The sequence below is a fragment of the Cinclus cinclus genome, chromosome 10 (assembly GCF_963662255.1).
Source record: "Cinclus cinclus chromosome 10, bCinCin1.1, whole genome shotgun sequence".
In the NCBI taxonomy this organism is placed as follows: domain Eukaryota; kingdom Metazoa; phylum Chordata; class Aves; order Passeriformes; family Cinclidae; genus Cinclus; species Cinclus cinclus.
The window spans coordinates 17,684,877-17,700,617 of record NC_085055.1 but is presented as its reverse complement, the minus strand read 5'-3'; the positions used below and the strand labels follow the sequence as shown (position 1 = coordinate 17,700,617).

At 37.0% G+C, this 15,741-nt stretch overlaps 1 protein-coding gene across 1 annotated transcript in view; it reads right to left on the bottom strand.

Annotated features, from left to right (window-relative positions):
* FARSB (phenylalanyl-tRNA synthetase subunit beta) overlaps positions 1–15,741 on the bottom strand; it is a 37,069-nt gene that overhangs the window by 13,276 nt on the left and 8,052 nt on the right. The window contains exons 9-16 of the mRNA XM_062499169.1: positions 15,068–15,129; positions 14,930–14,981; positions 13,416–13,477; positions 12,801–13,008; positions 12,297–12,377; positions 9,234–9,326; positions 7,007–7,124; positions 1,634–1,786 (exon numbers count right to left, since the gene is read on the bottom strand). Coding sequence (XP_062355153.1) covers positions 1,634–1,786; positions 7,007–7,124; positions 9,234–9,326; positions 12,297–12,377; positions 12,801–13,008; positions 13,416–13,477; positions 14,930–14,981; positions 15,068–15,129 — 829 coding nt within the window. The remainder of the gene's footprint in view (positions 1–1,633; positions 1,787–7,006; positions 7,125–9,233; positions 9,327–12,296; positions 12,378–12,800; positions 13,009–13,415; positions 13,478–14,929; positions 14,982–15,067; positions 15,130–15,741) is intronic.

Sequence of the window (15,741 nt, the reverse complement as noted above, 5' to 3'; positions counted from 1 at the left end):
TAATGTCATGGGAATGCAGGGATTTTGAGTGAGCATTGTAAATCTCACAGCATCAGGAATACTGAGCAGCACTAATATCTAGAAATAACTTCTTCCCTGTGTTAGGATTGTTTTTGAGGTCTTTTTTCCAGTTTTTTGAAATCTGCTGTCATGTTACAGCACAGAATAGAAACCACTTGAAAATACTTTTCAGTACTGGAGTGAATTCTTGGTAAGTCTATTCAAAAACCAGCTACAGAAAAGTTTTGAATAGGAATAGAACATTTCAGTTTGATTTCAATGGCAGCTGAGTACCTAACTCCCAGAGGCTCTTCCTAACTCCCCACTACCACACCCCAACTTCCAAACAAGAGGTCTTACTATTACATGTTCTGTGCTTGACAGAATTAGAACCAGAAGTATAATTATATTCAACATTCTTCTTGTCAACCTGGGAATCCTATTAACAATATTCTAACAAACCCATTGAGGATCTGCCTAAATAATACCGAGCAAAATAGTACTTTCTGAAAAAAAAAAAAAAAAAAGCATCAATATGTCTGACACAAGTGTGTACTGAAGTGCTAGGAGACTACTTAGCTCAAGTGTGCTGCTTGGTATCTTGGCAGCACACTGCAGAACAGGGAGACACCTAACAAATTTTCATTCAAGTTCTATGCACAGGAGAGTTAGGTCAGGCTGCCAGGGACCCTGTGTCAGTGCCACTGTTCCAGGAAGTGCAGAATTGAGGCACTTCTTCCAGCTGAGTCAGTTTGAGTCAGTGTCTCATACCTCTGAACACCACTGCGTGACATGTAAGTAGAACCACAGCTGCCATCCCTGCCACCATGCTTTTTTATTCTCTGTTTTCTACACTGTCATTTTAGCAGAATAGATGAGTTGCTGGTGCTGCTCTCTCCCATCAACCTGTACTCTTGCAATGAAGGAATCAGGTCAGCCTGCTTGCTTTCTCTCTTACATGTACAGGCACATACACAGAGGAGATTCTGCACTTAAGGATGTTATTTTTAATTCATGTGCAGTTCACCCTGTATGGACAAGGAAGAGGGCTGTTATACAACAAAGCAGCAGGGTCAATCTCAAAGACAGCAGCTCTTTGATTGAAAGATATATAAGACACATATCTTCACATGAACGTATAAATAAAAGGGACTTATTAAAAAAAAAAAAAGCTATAGATAAAGCTAGAAACCAAAAGATAAGGTGTAAGAAATTGCCTTTTCCAGGCTCTGTTAGCAGAGGAAGATATAGTGGGTGTCTGGCATATTCATCAGTTGATTGAATTCCTACGTACCCTTGTACCCTATGTACCATCAGCAGATGAAATCATTATAAACAGTCCATGAAGCTCAGGATATACGCTGTATTTTAAGTTCCCTTGAAAAGATGTGAACTCACAAACTATATTATTCAGGACAGCTCACAGAAAGGGAGCAATCCCATTTACAATCAGTGAATGCAGACAATGCCTTTTCACTATCATTCCATCATTCTGCAGCATGACAGCACGTGTAATGATATTAATCCTTAGACTCTACTGCTAAGAACAACCAAAAAGTCTTCTCAGATTGTAGGGGAACATTTAAGTTCCAGAACAACCTCTGCTGTACACTGTAGTTCTTTTCTTCCTTACCTTCAGCTGCCTTGATGGTGTAGCCATTCTTTTCATTTGGTGGTACTTCCAGGACCTGCATGACCCTGTCCAGCAAACCATGGATGATCTCAAAGCCTGGGCTTTTGTTATAATAGACTGCACATAAATGTCTGTAGTTTCTTGCCCCCACATCTGCAGAAGAAAGAAGCAATTATGTTACCTGGGAAACTTTATCACACTTCTAACCTTGCCTTTTACATGACTTTTCTTCTGTTGCCCCATGAGGCACATGTGCCTGAAAGAAGAAATAAGTAAGTAAAATGTCTTCTCTGACAGACCTGAAATGTAGTTTGAAGAAATAACAGAATTCCTTTAACCCACTGGACTCTCATAATCAGAAATTTAAAGAAAGATTTTAAGTACCCTATGCCTTGAGCATAAAAGAAGGTTGTTATATACAAGTATCTTGTATGCAATGACAGGTGCCAAGTGTAAAGCTAAGTGTCAAAGAAATTTAAAATATACAAGACAAAACGCAAATATCCAGTAGGCATGGAGAAGCTTGTGATGCTGGTGGGAAATATTTATAGAACTCAACTGTAGAACAACTACCAGCACAAAACAATCAGCACACAACCTGAAATGAGTGTAATAATGGTGATCTGTGAACAAAGATTTTAATTCAGAGGTACCCAAATCACAAGTGATGCTTTCTGGGATCATCTGGGACATCTCTGCAACCAAGTGATTATGAAAAATGTGCTACACTGCACAAGTCCAAGACAGTGACACAAGTATCTCCCACTTTGAACAACTCCTTAAGTCAAACTGCTGTCTTATGCTTTCTGACATCAATGATATCAGCAAAATGTGGTTTTTTTTTTTTGTTTTTTTTTTAATTTTCAGAATGAGTATGTAGTAGCATTGTACTAGTTGTTACGCTTGTACCTTGAGGCTGCCCCATGCAATGCACGCTGTCTAGGACTAGTGTGGCTTTTGAGGCTTTACTCATCGTGGGTTTCAGCATTTTGATCAAGTCAACAGCAACCAAGCTCAAAGAAACAAGAAAAGGAATGGGTTTTGCAGGCAGCATAGAGTTAAGCAGTGGAACTCCTTCACCACAGGATTTTGTGGATACCAGTTTACACAGCTCTGAGGAGGCAGATGGAGTCCATAGCTGATAAATTCACTGCTTCTTACTACAAAGAATCACATTTATGCTGGGAAGTCCCCGAGCTGCTCCTGGCCATAGAACAGGAGAGCCCTCTGGCAGCATTATCCATTTCTACCTCAGAAGCTCTCCTGCTTCTGCCTTGACAAGCACTTTTAGCTGGAGTTACAGTCAGTGCATTAAAATCTGCCACATGAGAAATTAGAGATCAACTGAAATTTACATCTTGTTTATTTGCTCCAACTAAACATTTAGTGACAAAAAAATCTATAAGGAACTAAACAGGAAAGAATTTATCAAGTGACCACAAATACACAGGTTAAAACAGACAGTAAAACAGGGGAGCAGAGCCTATATTCAAGATGAAAGCTCAGTCTTTTTGAGACAGAAGTCAACACTTCTAGGGCAGCTACTTGGTACCACAGCTGCAAGTTCTCTCATCAGTGACTGAAAGCTGAACTTACTGTGGCAGTAAGTCTGCAATTTGTCACTCAGCATTTTTTTTCCCTGTCATTATAATAATGTTCAGTGTTAAATAATGCTGGAGAATCCAATCCTGAAGTTAAAATGGCAACACAGGAAAGTAAAGGATACAGAGAAAAAGATAAAAAAAAATGCAGAGTCTGTTTTTGGGTCTGAGCTCTCTGGCTGCTCTGTGTGTCACCTGCGTGTGTTTCCCAGCTCTACTAAGATACCAACAAGTAATGCAGACATAGATGGCCAGCGATTCATTTTCATGTTATACTGAGCAACATAATAGAAAAAGAATATTTTCCCTTCCCTAAGGCAGCATGATCTTTGGGCTAGAAGTTCAGTAGAACAGTTTCCTTTTATGTTTTTAATGAGTCATTACATTAGCAGATTTTGTGACAACTATCTGAATTTTAATTTCATCATGATTGAGATAGTCAAGGGTGCCTTCAGACCAGAATTCTTAACTAAAGCATCAGAAATAAGCATATACTTTTTTTTTAATACCTCATGTTTTTGATTTTAGGAATCTTTGGTAAAGGAAAGGTGTTTTTTTTCAAGTGTTATAAAACTTACTCCTTTCCAGAGTTCTATCACATGAGAGGATGTTCATTCACTACACGTGATAGGATGGAAAAAAGATACTGGGAATTGTAGGCAAAAGCTGGCAGATGTTAGAAATGCTTCAGTTCTTTATAAGTCACTTAAGAGCTCTCATGTCATGCCATGAAACATTTCTATTTTTCAAGTCAGCTTGCCAAATATGTCAACCTAAATTATACATAAATATATATATATGTATGTATATATTTCTGAGACTTCAAAGCACTTCCTGGGGATGTTGCTGAAAAACAATCCAAAGGATGGGCAGCTGCTTAGGAATATGTGAACCAAAAGAGTGCAGAGGAAGATAAAGCAATACTGTACACTGTTCCCTTCTAAATTAGAGCTGCTTCAGAAAAATGACCTGGTGATCTGAAAAGGGACACCTGCTCATGCCAGCCTGTCTTTTAGCCTCTCAAACTATTTTCTGCAGAAAACCAACACTTCAGACAGTTGCAAATATGCTTCAAAAGGTGGCAGCAGCTGTATTCACAGATGATGTAAATTGTCCTAAATGTGTGCTACCATAAGCTTGCCAGACTCTCCAAGATCACTGGTCAGAGGTGATTTTCTAATGGATTAATTTCTTTTGCTATGGTGAGAGAAAGGGTATTCACTCTTAGGCCTGGTGATAAAGGTGCTGATTTATACCCTAAACTAGTTTAACTATCCTACAGAAGTGATTACCTAGTGCTACAAATTACCCATACAAATGCTGTGCAACATATTCAGAATCAGCACATTTCTTTCTGCCTGGACAAAAGAACATTTTTGCTCAGATTTGGTTTATTTAATTATATTAAATCTGCCACACATTTTGCTAATTTAATATATCAAAACTTTCTGTCAGAGAAGTCTGAAGAAGAGCATGTTCAGTTCACCTTGGTAAGCACAACCTCTGTGCCAAAAGGTACTTTATTAAAACCCAGCATGTTTAAAAGAGTTCATTCACACATGGATGACTGCAAGATGCCATTTCAAATACACTTAATGTCAGTGCTCTTTTGACCCATACTTTTGAAATTATTAATTGGAAATTCTGCATGCCAAAATCATGAAATAATAAAATTCAATTAAGTCAGTCTGATGACATAAGCCTTGTGCAGGAAATCTTATTCCATATGTGAGAGGACAACCCTACATTTTTCAATACTTGCAGTTGCCTTTCTCCACACTCCCCCCCACCAAACTGTTTATTAGGCAAGTTTCATTTTGGAAGTCAATCTGGGGAAGACAGCAGTGATTCTAAACACAGCATTAAAACCCATTTCAGGTATTTTTCAGTCTGTAAGGGCTCAGTCCATGAGAGGGCTGCCTAAGAGCAGACAGCACAAAACTGCTGCCTCAGAAGTCTTTGTCTGTAGCAATGATTTCCATCAAAATTAAGTAAACCACAAAATCATTCTTTATAAAACTGTTAAGCAGACATCCACATCAATGAAAGCTTTCAAGGGCTGCACTTGACAAACATGAAATAATAAAAAGTAACAATTTAACTCACACATTTTATAAAGCCAGAGTAAATGTGCTCCTTAGTCCAAGATAAACAGCCCTACTCCCTTGGTTCTGAAAATGCTGATGCTATTCTGCCATCTGTCCCACGTTTTTTGCATTCTAGCTAACTGCATGCCCAACAAGGAATGAGCTGCACCACCAAACTGTCTGTATTTAATAAAAAAGAGCCTACATTGCTAAAACTGCTTGTTTTGCTTGGCAAGGCTCTTTTTTTTTTTCCTTCAAAAAGGAAAAAAGGTAATCTACCAATTAAATTCATCACCAAAGCAATTTACTTGCCATTTTGTTTAGGCCTTATATAAGCCTTTGTTTTGCAGATCCCAGATACTCTAAACACAACCACTAAAATCTGAAACCAGATAATGAAATAACAGAACAATTGCTACCACTGAATTTAAAGTAATGTCAGCCTCCTTACTGAGTCAAAACTCCATTCAACACCTCCCAAAAGCTGTAGCTTGGACATTCCTTTTCTCTCAGTATAGTGTAGAGAAAGATATGAATCAGTAAAATTTAGGCAAATTTTTAACATTAAAAATCCATTTTTACAGTTAATTTTACTGCAATATATTTTTCCAGATAAAGATAATTTGAAATTTTGATCATATACAGTGAAATCCCAGCAAAGAGGCCCCAAAACACAGGAAGGATTTCACTGAAGCTTTTGGCAAGTGAACCAGTTGCTTTGTCTGTTTCATGTACAACAATTAAGGCTACAGAACAATTCCAAGGCAGCCACACTTTCTTAGAATAGCTGGATGAAGTGGAAAGATAAGGATAATATTTTTATTAATGAGAGAAAATTTTATACTGTGGAGCTTTTTATTTATGGATACAGTTTTTTACACAGACTTGCTCCATTCTCTACCCTCTATCTCTGCTACCAATCTTATTCTTCATATTGGTTATCAGCTTCCCAGAAAATAATTTGGGAGAACAAATACAAGCAATCCTGTTTAAAGATGATGGAAAAGGGATTTATGTTTGAGACCAAAATCTTCCTCTGAGTAACTGCTCTCTGGGATAGAATCTGCCTGTGAATAAAATCTGCTTTTCCAAGGCTCAAGACATTTTGCTTTCCAGCTGGTGCAGCCCTGCACATCACTGAGATTGCAGTGGTCTAAACAGGCTCTAGAACTGTAACAGCAGCATACCTTTGGTATTTCTGCTTTTCAGGGTTTGTGCCACTTGCAAACTCTACCAGCAGGTAGTTTCTGTCATAAGATACATCCCTGGTAAGAATACAGAAGTGCACTAGATTAAGAGCACAAAAATAGGTACATCAACACCAGCAGTTTAGAGTAGATTATTTATTGGTGCAAAATTGTCATGTGTTTATCTCTGCAGTTTTTCAGTATCTGTGACAGATTTTAAGGAATATTTAGATGCCTAAAAATAGTTGCAGTGTATCTCCTTGCACTTCTGAGAGAACATTAAAATGAACAATGCTGCCAGCCATTCTAAAATCCAGCCTGTAAACCAAGCACTTAAATCTTGTGCTGTGCACATTAGTATAAAATCCCATTGTAGTATGGAATGACTATTATTATGGAAATGTCTATTTTAAAGGAAATGCAGATTTACTTACTATTACCATTTGGTATGTAAATGTATTTCCATTATCAAAGATCTGAGGAACCTTCTCTTCTTACCTGTATTAGGATCTTTTACTACAATGTCAGAAATCTCAAAGAGTTTGAGAGGCAAGGGCATCTTCCTGTTGGCAGCAATAGTTTTCAGCAGCCCAGGAAGGAGGGTTGTACGTGCCACCTGCAGGACAAACAGAGATGCTACAAGTCAAATACCTTCCAAAATACCTTGGTTTTTTTTTTTTTTTTTTGTTTTTGTTTTTGTTTTGTCCATTAGTAACAAGAATTCAAAAGTAGTCAAGTGCAAATACTGCACTTATCTCTTATGTTTAAGCAACTTTGATTTAGAATTATTAAACTCGGAAATACACATTCTTTCCATGTTCTGTATATTGCATTTTCTCAGAGTTTATATGTGAACTTAAGAACTGGTACCATTTCACAGGTGGCTGAGTTGCAGCACAGGGTAGAAAAATAATACAGAAAGTGAAAAAAAGTCCCATAAATTTACTCTCATTTATACCAAAGGCAAAGTCTAAGTGCAGTTTTGGAAATACCAAGTGTTATCTAAAATGTTATCTTTATACTATAGGAAAATGCTATGGAATATTCAGTCATGGACACATGGAAACCTACAGAAAATGTGCTCAAAGAGCCAAGCAAGAGACAATCATACCTGTGAATGTACCTATAAGAACAGTAACACTTCTGTGTTCTCCATTCAAATATTTCCTTTGAACTGCACCTTTTTTATTTGTCAAACTAGAAGAGTCTGATTGAGTAAGGCTAATATAAGAGGGTTGGCAGTGACTCTGCTCCTTGACTGCAGGTTAAAAATCACCATGTGCTCAGCCACAGTTACTTCTCATGCTTGTTCATGCAGCATTTCTGTCTATTTATCCTATTTTTCTTAACCAATGAGGAATTCCAGCTGCACACTCAGTGCAGGATGGACCCTGGCATCATCCTGCCATTCCCTTGCTGGCAGATGACAGGGGATGGGGAGAGTCATCCTGAGAATCTCATCCCAATTACCATCTAAAGCTGAAAGTTTATAGTGTATCACAAAGTGTAATCCTTCCCAGTTTTCAGGGAGGCCTACAGATTTTAAAAGATTGAAGCTTATTTTGCCATAAGGAATTATCTATCCAATAATAACCCTGCTTAGCAGCACTGCTACTGCAAAGGCCTGCAGAATTGCAAGAACAGGAGTCTGAAATTGTATCTGGCCAGAAGAGGAGCTGCCATGTTTTCTCATTTTGTTCACATTTTATTGTTTGTTGGGGTACATTCTATATTGCTCACTGTAATCACCATGCTAAATGATAGAAAGGAATAGGTGGTAATGGTCTAAACAGGTTCCAACAGTGTCTTGCCTGACTGCTTATTTGTAGTACCAAACAAAAGGTGTGCAAAAGTTCTATTCTTGAATCTCAGAGCAGCAGAAGACTCATCAGTATTAGAGATAAGATCTAGGAAGGTATTTCAGAAACTTAGAGAAAACTGATGTACTGAATATCTTAAGGAGAAAAAAACCCACAAAATATTAATACCTCACAGACTCCTGAAACTTTTCAAAACCTTTCTAAAGTGAGTTTGCCTTTGCATTTCTTAGGCTAGAAAGAAAAAAAAGGCAGGAGCCTCTAAATTTAAGTTCCTTGTAAACTGAAGAAAACATCTTAAAAAAAAACAACATTCTTGAAAAGAAATATAAAACCTATGGGTACACTCTTTAGTATTTTCAGAATTGTTGAGAATACCTTACTTGAGCTCTCACATTCTGCTCTAGCTAAGATCAAATGACCTAGAAAGGAGTATTAAAATACTTCAAGAGCAACACAGAATTAAAAAAAAAAAAAACAAACAAAACAAGAGTAATAATGATCAATATTTTAAAAAAACCAACCCAAATGTTTACTACCCAAAGCTCAGTAAGTTTAGAGATTGCCAGGTCTAATAGTTCCTTCTATGTAGAATAGGTTTTCTAGATGAGGGAGCTGATCAACCAGCTGGGATTTTCTGCAATAAGACTGCTCAGTTTTGCCACATTCTGCCACACAGAGCATAGTACTTAGCTTTCTTGAAAAGCTGATTATATTTCACACTGGAAGAGAGATTTCTCAGAGGAGTAACAGAAGATGACACGTTCAGCACGTAAGTATACACAAGCTCTTTAATGCAGGAAATGTAGCTTATAGGTTATAAATTTTATTTCCTGTAGGTTTCTATCTCTTCTTTTCTAAATATAGAATCCATGACAATATTGCTTTCAAAATGTAAATGATGTCACCTGAAATTCTGCTGTTTTGGGGTTTGCTATGAGCACCGCGTTTGTTGCAGAGATGTCTGTGCCAAGTTTATCTGCAATATCTTCTTGAGAACACTGCAAATGAGACAAAAAACTATCAAAGGTCAGGTAGTTAAAATAGACAGTAAGCCAATGATGAAATTTAATATGAAGAATGAACAATGGAATTGCAGCACTGCCCCACAATATATCCTCTCACACATAACACTCATAATACAAATTAAGGCCTAGTCTTAAGACTAAGTAGGCAAACTGGTTTATTTACAAGTGTGAGTTACTAAATAAAATAAAGCTGTAAGAGGCAAGTATTTATTTAGGCTTTTGTCACGGATTGTTGTCATTTATTTTAAAAACAGGCTCAGATTCTCCACCCTGATTTGCAGTGGGTAAAGTATTTTATTCTGAAAATAGCACCTGTAGAGGGACTGGTATCTGTGTTTTCACACAAAGTAAAACAATCCCTTGAGGGACACTTACATGAAGTACAGAACTGTCTATGAAAAACAGCTCATATGGCCAAGCCTACAATTTTCAGAGCTCCATAAGATTCTTTTAGTTTGTTAAGTTTTTGGGGTTGAGGTGTTTTTAAAGCCTGTACTCTAAAGGTTTATTTTTAAGCTGGTCAGTAAAACAATATGTATTCACTTTATCAGGCTCAGCCAATGTCTATGCACATACTGCAATAGATGCTACTCCTAAGAGCCACACTTCAGATTTCCAGAATTTACAGCTTTATTAGAGTAATAAAGAAACCAGTAGCAGACTAGGCATGTAATTGAAGATTTAGTTGTGTACTGCAGGCTCCCAGAAGTGTTCCCTTTGCACTGGCAGCCCTCACAAAGTGTGCTGATAGACCAACTGTGAGAAAAATGAGCAGATGATACCATCTGAAAAGGTGGATTATTGAATAATCATTTTAAAAATCCCAAATAACACAAGGAATGCTGAACTTAGGAGGAGAACTGTGTTAAACAGTTTTCAGATGTCTATCTAAACTACAGCATGTTATTGTGATTTAACTAAATGCATTCTGGCTAAACTGGAGCTCCTCAGAGAAGGCAACATTAGAGTGTACAAGTGTAATTTGGGGCTCTAACCAAGAAACAGACTGAGTGCACAAATACATAAGCACTGTTTGTCATATAACTGGGGTACAGAATGTTGTAGCATAAATTATATTAAAATTATCAAAGTCATAAGCCTCACACTGGTGTTTTAATGAAGTGTTGGGGACATAGCAGACTGTGAGTTTCATCCTGCCACAGCAGAAATACAAATATGAAATGTGATACCATGACACACTGCATGACCTTCCAAAATTCTGCTGTTGCAGTTCATAAAGCTTCTCAGTTGTAGAAATGTAATATATTAGATGTTCCAGACACATTACACCTATTTGGTGCTGAAAAAAACTAACTATGTGCTCAAATAACTAAGCAAGAGTGCAGCACTCAAAACTAAATAATGAATTAGGAAATATTAATTTTGGCTAATAATGTTAATGAATAAAGAAAAACTTTAAAAGCTTGACTATATGTACTGTTTCCTCAACATGGCAGTAATCACAGGCCTGACCTCTGTCAGATATTAGCACTGCAGGAGGTAACACTACTATTGTCCTGGTTACTTAAATGAGTTAATAACCAAATATTAAAACTGGAATATTTTTTCAGAATGAGACCAAATTTTGCTTTTGAAGCTCTGTGAAATCTGAAGGCGTTAAAATTTTATTCAGTCTATTCAAATTACCAAATCTGGTTGCAATACCTAAACTTTTTAACTGCCAAAAGTGTTTTAGGAGCCTGAAATGCTGCAACTAAAAATACTTGAGTAAATTAGTAAAAAATAATCTGTGAGCAGACCACTCTCTTTCTTAAGAGGTTGTGTACTTTCAAGGATTTGTATGTACCTCTGGCCATCTAGTTTTAGGTTCAGGAAGAAGCTGAGAAATTCCACAGAGATTTTAACAGAATATGTGATGGTAGCTCCCCATATGCCAAAATGTGCACAAACTGGACATTCAGGCAAAGGCTTTGAGCAGATCTTGCAATAGAAAGGATTTTGTAAAATGTATAGTATATTTTCAACAGCTGCCTGTGCCAGTCTCTAAATATGGACAATTACCATATACATTGGGATGGCATGGGAGCATATTTAACTTGTTTGGTTTTTTTAATAGTAGATTGGGTTCTCTGATCCAGTTCACAACTAAGGGGTATGAGCAAGTGGTCATGACAAAGATGTTGTTTCCTACTGTATATTCCATTTTAGCACAACAATCCTGCTGTATAATTTCCAGAGTACAAATTATGCCATCAGTACCAGAGTGGCACTTGCTGCTATAGAGTCCTAATTCTTGGCCAGACTATTGGCATGGCAGTAACAAATAACACCTAAAACCAGTGATAACAATTCTGTATTTTTATCTATATTTGTAACCTATATACTATAAATCTATCTGTTATCTGTATTCAAAACCCCACCTGTGGTGAGATTTACAAAGGATGTCCCCTTCATGTCTGTGCATTGGAACTTTTTTATGGGTATTCTTAAAATAAGTTCTTTGCAGACTGAATTATCCAATGCAAGGAACCATGGACAGGTGACAATATTAAAGAAAAATATAGAAACGGGTAAATCTCAATACACTGTAGGAATACTCACCAGAAAGCACTAAATTTTCATGTTGGTTTTCAAGATTATTGAATGATAATGAATTTACATCTGGTGACCAAAGTCTTGAGAGAGGTTTGCTGTTTTACAATTTCTGCTTATAAAGTTAAACTAAAACCAGTCCTTCAGCAGCTATTTCCCTCTCTATACTTAGAACTACATACCACATTAACAATGACTCATTTAATTTCTCTGACCTACAAAAATTATACTGTGATTCCAAAGCCCTTGTAAACAATCAGTTGCCAAAACTGTACTGGATAATACTGGTACATTGATACAACAACATATCCTCAGACCACCCTCTGCAGTTTTGATTGCATCACTGTTCAAACATTCAATTAAGAAAAATATGAAATCAGTCTAATATACCAGAGCAAAAGTGAGTGCTTCAGTGAATCCAGCAGCTGCCAAGTCCAGTCTCAGAAGTTCTGTGAGCTTATTGAGGGGGAGCTAAAATGAAACAGAACAGTTTTCAGCTTCCATCTAAAAGCATTTTGCTATTCTTTCCCGAGGTGATTCTGCCTGTTACATGATGATGAATTCACTAGGGAGGGACTGTGCTTGTGTGCTTAAAATTTTTGAAAGCATTAGCCAGCTGCCTTTAGGTTTGCCTGAGGAAATGAATCTCCCAATTAGAGATTTAATACGGGCTCCCTGCTTAAACCCTGTCTTTTTTCAAGTACCAGCAACCACTGGTCTTAGACTTATTCAAATCAGTAGGGCATCTGTTTTGTATCCCATCCATGGTAAATACTTCTCAAGGCAAAGCATGTCAAAATATTTAATTCCTAGGTTCTGTTTTCCCCAAAGCCCTTCTGGCATGCAGCAGTCATTTACTGACAACAGAGCATTCATTTGAAGGGGCAATCTTACTTGATTAGCTATGGTGTACGTTTTCGGAATCACCATCTGAATGTTGTTATAACCATAAGCTATTGCTGCATCTTCTACGATATCACAGGCATGGATAATGTCTGCTCTGGTAGGAGGGATTTCAATCTCTAGATGGTTCCCATTCCCTGTGACGTGTGACTTCAAACACATCCTGGTCAGCAGCTTTGCCAGGCTTGATGGAGTTTCACTGAAACAAAACAAGAGAGTGGTAATTTATGGATTTTGCACTGTACTGACGGGCTTTGTAAAGCAATGTTTGTTCTGCATTGCCTCATATCCTGAAGAATCTGCAAGTGTTTTATGGACTGTACACAGATTTAGCAGTCAAAGAGAACCAGCTCAGATTCTCACTCAGGAGATGGTCATTTTCCTTCACTTGGTAACAGTTGTGTGAAGCCATAAAGAATTATTCACTTTCTCTGAAAGCAGGGGACTCTGTTAGAGAGTCAGTCTTATTACCCAAGATTACCCCTGAAGTTTTGATAAATTAAAAAAAACCCACAGTCTAAACATTTTTAAAACGATGCACTTATCAATGTCTTGTAGTACCTTTGTCATGGTTAATAAAAACTGTTTTCATTTGCAGTAACACACCTGATTCCTACTTTCTTGTTAATGTATTCAGCTTTCACCTTCTCTGTTCGATAAGCCAGCTCCTAAAAAGAAAGACAAAGATTTTCAGCATATACAGTGCCTGTCATTTCTAAGAGGATTCAATCTCAGTAATCTAGCTTCTAATTGCCATACTAAAATGACACCCACAGAACACAAATGTGGAATATTAGGCTATATTTAGCATTCTAAAGTTAACAGGATTGTTGAAAATAGACTCTAGTATGTGATGCAAAAGCTGTTCTTGATTAAGCTGGAAAGGTGAATGCAGCATGAAATCCCTGTTATTGAAACTTCCGATAATTTCTGATATATGCAAGTAACAGAGTCACTGAAAGTTTCTGGTGAGCAGTTCATCCTAAGTCAAAGCCCTAAAGCACAGAATGGTCATGCATGAGATCTCATGGTCTTGTACAGATCAAATGACTTTTAGGAGGAAAAGGAAGGAAAATTTTCTATTTCTTTATTGGCATACAAACACCTATCACTATTTTACTTAGCAAGTGTGCATTGTAGTTAAGAAAGTTATTTTGTATGTATTTATGTATATCACGTGTTTCTAAACTTCATTATATACAGATCCTTACAAACCATAGCATCTGAGACTCGGGAATTTTTTTTCTCTACTTTAGGGAAGCTGCTTTGGTTACTGCAGAAATTTCTGTCTGGTTGGATATATTTTCAATTCTACATCATGCCTCTGGTGATTAAAACTGACACTGTGGAAAGAAAAAGCTAAAATGACGCTAGAAAACCTCTCAGCAAAACTAAGTTTCTTTCCCTCTAAGCAGTTTGTACTCTCTTGGTATATCTGATTTTATGAACTCAAGCAGATCTGTCTTCAGTTACTTTCAGGAAACAGGAGGAATTGCTTTCTTTATACTTATTAAGAGAATAAAAATGTAAGACTCCATTACTGCAAAGAGGTCTGTCTGGGGCTCTGAACTGAAGTCAGCATTCTGCCTTTTAGACCTTTACATAGTTGGTGTCTGTAAAGTGAAAGACTAAGAAATGCAGTGTTACAAATTTATTTCAACTGAAGGGCATTAAAACTTCCAGATCTGATAAGTACATTATGCTGAGGCTGATTTCAGTTGTCCATAGGCTTAAGGATCTCTTACTGCATTCATTTTTCCTGATTTGGAACATGTAGGTTTAAAAGCTTTAGACACAGATGATGACCTTTGATTTGTTCTGAAACAGTTCCTATCACAGGCACTCTAAATTATAATAGTGTATTTTTAACCTCAACATAATTCAGTGGAGCTTCAGCATGACTTTCCTAGACAAGGAGAAGCTGGAGCTATTTTTCACGGGGTTAGAGGAGGTTCTGATTCACTAATACAGAGAAAGTGCCAAGCTGGGGTTTTACACTACACCTCAGGACCAGCACATGCTGCCACTGCAGAAAAAGAAAACAATGTCACTCTTACCAGACTTGGTGTAAATAAAAGCCTCTCCCTAAGGACACAGAGATACCCCAATGCTGTGCTTACCGGATAGAGGTGGGTCTTCCCATTGGGGTAAACCACTTCTACTGCTTCGACACTGAGAGAGACAGAAAAATGTAAGTAAAACTGTTTTTAACACATGGCCCAAATGTAATGTCTCTCTGCCTGAAGATTTATACTCACGTGAATGGCTTCTCACAGTATTCACTGAACATCGTGACTATAATATCAAGAACAATTTTTGCCTACAAAACAAACATAATAATCATACTGAAATCTGTCATCTGCTTGTGTTTAAGTAGACAAAATATCTTAACAGAAAATGGAAAATATCTCATCTTACACCCTCTTCATTCTATTTTAATTTCCTAGTAGTCTAGAACAACAGACTGAATTTTAAAAAATATTTTCTTTTTGCTGCAGACATTTGTGCAAAAGCTTGAAGATCTTTGGTTTTCAAGGTTCTGAAGCCTTTGTATACCTTTTCTAAACTCTGTTCTTTAGAAAAATAGGGTTTTTATTACCATTTGAAGCTGGGTCTTCCTAACCTTCTGTGTAATTAGTCATTTTACTGAAGTTCGAGTGAGAATGGAGAGGCTGAAGGACTGCATTGTTTATCAACACATTAACAAATAACCTCGTTTGCAATTTTTTTTTTGTTTTACAATTAATATTTTAAGAGATGAGTATAATGGAATGTAATAATGAGATTCAGATGAACTTCTCAATCCACAAAGGGGTTTTTTGATGCCTGACAGTGTAATTTCCTTCGTGTAAACAGAACAACACTATATTTATTTTTATTATCAAGACAAGCAGTAGCAAGAAATAGTTATTTATTAGTTTGCTCAGAAGCC